The 8,758-nt window shown below is 34.0% G+C and overlaps 1 protein-coding gene across 1 annotated transcript in view; it reads right to left on the bottom strand.

Annotated features, from left to right (window-relative positions):
* Positions 1 to 4,794: 4,794 nt before the first annotated feature.
* RSBN1L (round spermatid basic protein 1 like) overlaps positions 4,795 to 8,758 on the bottom strand; it is a 41,929-nt gene continuing 37,965 nt past the window's right edge. The window contains exon 8 of the mRNA XM_011365218.2: positions 4,795 to 8,757. Within this exon, the coding sequence (XP_011363520.1) occupies positions 8,119 to 8,757 (639 nt within the window). The 3' untranslated portion in view covers positions 4,795 to 8,118. The remainder of the gene's footprint in view (position 8,758) is intronic.

Genomic DNA, 8,758 nt, shown 5'->3' with positions numbered 1-8,758 from the left:
AAGAGGAAAGGTCATATCATTACTTGCCTATCTCCAAAAACAAGAACGAGCCCAAATAAACAACCTGATGCTTCATCATAAAAAAAAAAAAAAAACTAGAAAAGAATAAATGAAGCCTAAAGTCAGCAGAAGGAAAGAAATAATCAAAATTAGAGCAGAAATAAATGGAATTGAAAACAAAAAAAAGCAATATATAAAATAAATGCAACAAAGAGCTGGTTCTTTGAGAAGGTTAATAAAATTCACAAACCCCTGGCTAGACTTACTAAAGAAAAAAGAGAAAGGACACAAATAAAATCAGGGATGAAAGAGGAGAAATTATGACAAACCGCAAAAATACAAAGGATCATAAAGAATACTATGAAAAAGTATATAACACCAAATTCAATAACCTAGAAGAAATGGACCAGTACTTAGGAATATACAACCTACCTAGACTGAATCAAGAAGAACTGGAAAATCTAATTAGACTGATCAGCTGTATGGAAATTGAAACAATCATTAAAAACTTACCCAAAAGTAAAAATCCAGGACCAGATGGCTTCACCAGTGAATTCTACCAAACATTCAAAAATATTTAATACTTATTCTCCTTAAACTCTTCCAAAAAATTGAAGAGGAGGCAATACTTCCCAACTCGTTTTATGAGGCCAATATTACTCTGATACCAAAAGTTGGTATCATAAAAAGAGAACTACAGAACTATAGCTCTCATGAACACAGACGCAAAAAACTTAAATAGATACTAGAGAACTGAATACAGCAACATTTTAAAAAGATTATACACCACGATCAAGTGGGATTCCTCTCAGGGACACAAGATGTTTCAATGTATGCAAATCAATTAATGTGATACATACACCACATAAACAAGTTAAAAAATAAGAATCAAATGATCATATCGATAGGTGCAGGAAAAGCCTTCGACAAGATACAGCATCCATTTATGATCAAAACACTTAACAAAATTGGTATAGAAGGAAAGTACCTTAACATAATAAAGGCCATATATGACAAGCCCTCAGCTAACATTATACTTAATGGCAAAAAACTAAAAATCTTCTCTCTAAGATCAAGAACAAGGCAAGGCTGTCCACTCTCACCACTGTTATTCAATATAACATTGGAGGTCCTAGCAAGTGCAATCAGAAAAGAGAAAGATATAAAAGGCATCCAAATAGGAAACAAAGAAGTCAAACTGTCACTATTTGCAGATGACATGATTCTCTCGATAGAAAACCCTAAAGAATCCACAATGACACTAATAGAAACAATAAGCAAATACAGTAAAGTTTCTGGATAAAAAATCAACGTTCAAAAATCCATAGTGTTCCTATACCCTAAAAATGAAGTGTCAGAAAAGGAAGTGGAAAAAATAATTCCTTTTGCATTTGCAACAAAAAGAATAAAATATGTAGGAATAAATCTAACAAAACGTGAAGGACCTATATAACGAAAATAATAAGACTCTATTAAAAGAAATCGAAGAAGATACAAAGAAATAGAAAGATATTTCGTGTTCTTGGATTGGAAGAACTGACATAGTTAAAATGACCGTATTACTTAAAACATTATACAGATTCAGTGCAATCCCCATCAAAATCCCATCAGCATTTTTTAAAGAAATAGAACAAAAAATCATCAGATTTGCATGGAAGCACAAAAGACCCCGAATTGACAAAACAGAACGAGGCTGGAGGCATCACTCTGCCCGACTTCAAACTATACTATAAAGCGACAATAATCAAACCGGCATGGTACCGGCAGAAAAACAAACATACAGACCAGTGGAACAGAATCGAAAGTCCAAAAATAAACTCATGTTTATATGGGCAAATAGTTTTCAACAAAAGAGCCTAAAACATACAGTGGAGAAAGGAAAGCCTCTTCAGTAAATGGTGCTGGAAAAACTGGAAAGCCACCTGCAAAAGGATGAAACTCGACTGTTGTCTATCACCACACACCAAAAGTAACTCAAAAAGGATTAAGGACCTGAATATAAGACCCGAAACAATAAAATGCATAGAAGGAAACAATAAAATGCATAGACGAAAACAAGAACTAAGCTCAAGGACCTTGGACTTAAAGAGGATTTTATGAATTTGACCTTAAACACAAGAGAAGTAAAAGCTAAAATAAATGAATGAGACTAAATCAAACTAAAAAGCTTCTGCTCAGCAAAAGAAACCATCAACAAGGTAAAGAGTCAACCATCCAAATGGGAAAATATATTTGTAAGCAATGCCTCCAATAAGGGCCCAATATCCAAAATATACAAAGAACTCATACAACTCAATAACAACAAAAAAACGCTGCAATCAAAAAATGGGCAGAGGACCTGAACAGACGCTTCTCCCTAGAGGACATACAAATGACCAACAAATATTTGAAAAAATGCTCAACATCGCTAGCTATTAGGGAAGTGCAAATCAAAACCACATTGAGATACCTTCTCAAACTTGTTAGAATAGCTATACTCAACAGGACAAGTAATAACAAATGTTGGAGAGGATGCGAAGAAAAAGGAACCGTCATACACTGCTGGTGGGACATAAAATTGGTACAGCCACTATGGAAAACAGTATGGAGATTCCTCAAAAAACTAAGAGTTGATCTACCATATGATCCAGCAATCCCCCTACTGAGTATTTACCCCAAAGACTTGAAAACTTATATCCGAAAAGATATTTGCATACTGATGTTCATAGCAACATTATTCAGTGGCCAGGACATGGAAGCAACTGAAGTGTCCTATGATAGATGATTAGCTAAAGAAGCTGTGGTACATATATACAACAGAACATTACTCAGCCATAAGAAGAGATGCAGTATTGCCATTTGCAACAACACGAATAGACCTAGAGGTAATCATGCTAAGCAAAATAAGTCAGACAGAAAAAGTTGAAAATCACAATATCGCATAAATGGGATATAAACCTAAAATCAACAAATGAACAGGACAAACAGAGACTCATGGACACGGACAAAAGAGTAGTGGTTACCGGAGACTCATGGACATGAACAAAAGAGTAGTGGTTACCGAACGGAGGAGGTAGATGGAGTACAGGGGGCCAAATATGTGGTGACAGAACAAAATCTAGCTATGGGAGGTGAACACAAAGTGTAAGTATATATGCCTTACTGTTAAAGTGTACAGCTGAAAGTTATTGGATTTCATTAACCAATGTCACCACAAATTTTAAAAAATTTTAAACCCTGTATTACTCGAAATATTTGCAACTATATTGCCTTGGTTCTGAGTCTGCATACTTAGTGTTCAGTAGTTCAACACCAATGCACTTTACAGGAAAGTGTAAGCACTTAACATTTTAAAATCATGGATGCATAAATTCTAAATTTCAAAGTATAGAAGGTCTCGTATTTCAATAGTGCATGTCAAAAGGCAAAAAATAGTAATAAAGCATACTAGCAAATTTCACTTTTAATTTCTACTTATATATATTGTTTGCTCATATTTTATTAAGTTCATTTACATTCCCTGACTGGGTCTGAAGTCCTGGAGAGGAAGATAAGCTAAAATGCAAGCCGGTTTCCTCTCTTTTCCCCGCTCTCCCACTTAGATATGATATACAATGTCTGTAAACTTAAAAAGGAAAGATATTGCCTTTTAGCCAGAACCACCATCTTTCAGTAATTCTCCAAAATGACCAACAGAAAGGAAGAGGCACCTGCTCCAAGTTCTCTAGGTCTTTTAGATAACATGGAGTTGTTCCTTTGGCCACATGCATATTACAGACATCAAGGGAATTTCAAAAAGGAATGCCCCACAAATGTTTCCATGGCAAAACTGGAAGTCTACAGTGTTACCCAGCACGTCTGGCATTGTTGTAAACAAAGGGCAAGATTCTTGCCAAGAAAATTAGTGTACATATTGAGCCTATTAAGTACTCTAAGAGCCAGGATAGCTTCTTGAAACGTGTGAAGGAAAATGATCAAATAAAAGGAAGCCAAAAAGTACCTGGGTTCAACTGAAGTGCCAGCCTGCTCCACCCGGAGAAGCACACTTTGTGAGAACCAATGGAAAAGGGCCTGAGCTGCAGGAACCCATTCCCTATGAATTTATGGCATGATAAAGTGTTTTAAAAAAATTAAATTATAAAAAAGCTCTGTGCTGTTGAAAAGAGCAAGAAATCTCTGCTTTATGTAAGCTCCTTGTACTTGACATTGTAAAAAGCGGTCACTTCCATTTTCAATATGCAGTGGGTTTATAGGAAGAACTGAACAAAAAAGCCAGGACAGAAAAAAGGAATGTATACCTTTCCTGAGTCACCCTCTTAATTTTCTTTGAGGTATACTGTCACTGCCAAACAGATCAAACATAGCTCATGAAACAAGACAATGCATTCTAAAACCAGTAAAATTCTGTTTACATATTGTAGTTACATCAGGTGAAGAGCTATTCTACTACTCTAAAAACGTAAAATCCTTCATGTCACTTTTCACCAACATAAAAGAATTCCGAAGACAATGGGACTTTTGTCCTCTCCTCCTAAGATAGAAATACTCATATCTAGAAGGAAGGGAGGTGACTTACTGTGCCATCCAGGCACCCATACCTAACTAGTTTAGCCATCTTGTTTAAGGTAATCCTCAATATTCTCTGTTGCCATGTCAACTTTTGATAGTTAAGAGAAAAAAACAAAGATTTTCTGATTGGAATCACTTTCAAGACCTTATGGCTTCTGTTAAAGAGAGAAACAAGAACTTTTTAAGACGACGAGATGAAAAGATGTTAAATGTAAGAAAATAATTACAAAACAAAGGTAAAAAGACTATGGTTATCAATTTTAGTATTTATTGAAAGGTGGAAGACAAGGAAAATTCCTCTCAAATTTCAAAAACAAATCTTGCACCTTTGCTAAATGTAAAATGAATTTTTAGATTTGCTTTACATGACAATGAACTTGTCCAAAAAATAACTGAATGCAAATTTATGAAAATAGTGCTAATCTATTATTTACAAAAATGATCTTATCTGCCATATGTGTTTGAGAAAAAAATAATTTTACACTCTGGAACACTAATGAAATACCTTGAAGACTTAACCCAAAAATAAAATCTTTCCTACCCTCCAAGACCCCTTTCCCCACCAGTTACAGAATGGATTAAAAATGAATATATGTGGAAACAAACATAAATATTTCCAATACTCTTATACACACATGTGCATGTGTGCTAACACACACACAGTGTTGTGCTAGATCAACCTAATCTTTATTTAAGGTCAACAGCCTTAAGTGACAAGGAAGATAATGAATATGGCTTTTGAAAAGTTTTCAACTAATTATCACAAATGCTTAATTTTGCTAGCTAACCAGCTAACCTGAGTATGGAATATTTATTACTTAGATAGCTCCAAGGATATGAACAAAATTAAAAAAAAAAAAAAAAAGCACTGTAGCAGACACCACTGAGGTACCTTAGTTTTTTGTAAAGGTCTGTGTATCAATTTAATAATTTACATAACTACTATTCTATATAGTATAAGATCATATAGAAACTATATCTCAAGTGTTTTATTGTTCTGGTCCAAGTAACGAAATAACAGCAAAAAACTTGTGTTCAGATAAAGAACTGGAATGTACTAACCAGGAAACCATTAATATAATGCAGTATCGAAATAGAAATTTGTGTGTACCAAAGGTAGTTAACAAGTTCTCAGATTACCTCTGAAGAGGATTTTTAAATTACAACCCGTAAGACAAAGAACATAAGCATTATTCAAGGTGACAAGGCTGTATCTGGAAATCTAAACCTACTGATTTATATTTCACCTCCAGAAGGATGTATGCATTGTACAAAACAAATTTTCAAGAGGGAAAAGTATGACTATAGGTTATACAGGAAACTATACCTAAAAGCAACCACTATTGTTTTAGATATATCTTTAAAAGTTTAAGGCTTATATATTTTGGAGGGATACCCTAAAAATATTTTATTATAGTATCATCTATCTATGTGTATGCTACTGGAAATCAGAACTAAAACAAATCTTGTTAAATATATCACCCTTCAATTAAAAAAGAAAAACATCCTCTTCTATTTCTCAATACTGGATATGAATTGTGTCTCTCAAAATGGTAGATGCAAATACATAAATTTAGTTAAAAAGAGAAGATTAAAGTGGTGAGTAGGATAAGATGGTAACATATAAAACAAAGACCCTATTTACATTATTATGATTTATACCTTCCTTATCCCATGAAAATTCCTATGCTGCAAATATACTGATTTCCTACAAACCATCGAGATTTCCTAAAATATTTGTCTACTCTTTTAAACTGGGGCTAGAAATGTTATCACTGCTACAATTTTTTTCTGGTGAAATGCCTCTTTCTAAGTGGCTTCTCCCTAACCAGAAAAATAAGTTTTATGGGTACCACAAATGAGGCTGAAGCAGAAACTACTGAAATAGGAATAGCAACTCTAGCCCAAACGGCAGCACAGTCATCAGTTGAAAGTCATCAAAGTATAAGCCCAGAAAAATATCAAAGACAAATAAAACAGATTTGCAATGAGCAGAGTTCCTTATATCAAAAGCATACATTAAAGACATTTGTTTGACTTTTAATTATAGTAGTAGAAGCAGTCTGAAATAGTGAAGTCCATCATTGAACAGATTTGTTTTAATCATCTTTACTAGGCACTGGCAATCCTGTTTCCAACTCCAATCTTACTTTCTAGAGCTTCTTTTGAACAAGTACAGTTGACCCTTGAACAAGGGTTTGAACTGCATGCACAGGTCCACTCAGGGATTTTTTCAATTGACCTGTGCAGTTCAAACTCACGTTGTTCATGGGTCGACTATACTCTAAGTTATTTACCTTGCTAGGGTAGGGAGAGGGGTCCTTAGAAAAAAGAGGTAACACATCTTATTCTGTTAGAAATATCTCTTTATACGGCAGCTGAGTCATTGCCCTTATTTTAAGATTTTATATTTGCCATATTTTCCTCCTGTTCTGCAAGAAAAATGTAAAAACATTTTAACTGCTCACAATTAAACTTTCTGTAACTAAAGTCAGCTACTATTAAGTATAGCATAGGTGCCTATTAGTAAGAAAATCTCAACCTATCATTCTGTACACTATAAAGAAAATTTATGTTAGGGCCTGGTAATCTGGCCACAAAACTTCATAATTAGAAGGGTTAGATATCACTAACAGATCTTGTTCCTCCCAACTTTACAAAATTACTTCTATTACCTAAACAGCTTTCTTAATGTTGAATATAAATATTTTAAAATGTATTCCAGGGAACAGGGCTAGGAAACTTCACATATTCATCTTATTCAGCAATTTAAGAAGTTATATAAAATATGATATACATATATATTCCCATACATACACACACATATAAATATATGCTTTCATAACTGAATCTTGGTTTTAAAAATGCTTGCACAATGTGGGGAATTTAAATATTCACTAGATTTGAATATATACATTTGCACTCCTTTACCACTCTAAATGGATATACCAGCAGACACATAATAGATCAAATAAATGATTTAACTGAATTGTCAGTTTGTCTTTTACAGACCCAACAAAAAACATATTTATTATGAACCTTTATTAAGTGGCTCACATTTCAGTATAAATCACACTAAAAAAAAATTTAAAGCTATTTACACTACAGTGCTGACACATTTATAATGAAAAAAAAAATTGGTATAAATAAGCTCTATGGAAAAGCCTTAAATTGTCAAAAAAGAATTCTGGCTCATATTACAAAATATATATGTCTGTGTGTGTGTGTGTGTGTGTGTACATATATATATATATATATGTACACACACACATACATATATACATACATGTTAATGTCAGCTCTATTCTAAAACCTACAACTCCAACTCTAGTGACTTTTGAAAGACTCCAATTGTTTAAACCTGCAATGTTTACAGTGCATCTGGCCTTAAGTGCTTTGATACTTCACAGTTATGGACAGGCACTGAGGAATGTTACAAAGCTACACAAACTATATTTTGTAACAGACTTAGGAGCAAGTCCTTGGCTTGCTTTCAGAATTCATAAATCTTTATTACATTGTTTTGTGTGTGTGTGTATTTTTTAAGGATTTTAGATGGTATGTACAAATTTAGCACAAAATGTCATCATCTTTTCTATCTTGATTTGAATGTGCTGAACTATGTTGCCTGGTATCAACTAGACTTCTGAGACTTCCAGGACACAATTCTTCCTTTAAATCTTTGTTGCTATTTTCAAATTTGGAGTCCACATCGATCTCAAATTCTGTAAATTGAACATGATCCAATTTTGCTTTAACATTCTTGCCATCCATATTATTCGGTGCTCTAGTCTTTTCAGGAACATAAACATTCACAGGTTCTTCATTGATTATTACAGATGCAATAGGTTCATGTTTAATCTGCTGTACTTCATATTTAGATTGAAATTTGTCTGAAAAAACAGACTCCAAGGAGGTTTTGCTTACAGCACAAATCATGTCAGTATGAGGTCCAAGAACTGATGATATGGAATCTCGTGATGTGCCTGTTTCATGAGTAGCTGTATTCTGAGCAGTGTCCTCCTCTGAGTGATATAACTTGAGCCGAACATGCCATGCTAAACTGCATACAGCTGAAACTGTCTTGAACTGATGAACAACATTCCGTGGAATAAAATAAATGTCATTATCATACAGCTGAATCCTGGCATAGCGAATGCCTTCTCTCCTCAGTTGATTAAGTTTTGCATCATCAACCCACTGGACACAC

This window comes from Pteropus vampyrus, unplaced genomic scaffold (assembly GCF_000151845.1).
Source record: "Pteropus vampyrus isolate Shadow unplaced genomic scaffold, Pvam_2.0 Scaffold107, whole genome shotgun sequence".
Classification (NCBI taxonomy): Eukaryota; Metazoa; Chordata; class Mammalia; order Chiroptera; family Pteropodidae; genus Pteropus; species Pteropus vampyrus.
This window is presented reverse-complemented; position numbering and strand designations above follow the sequence as displayed.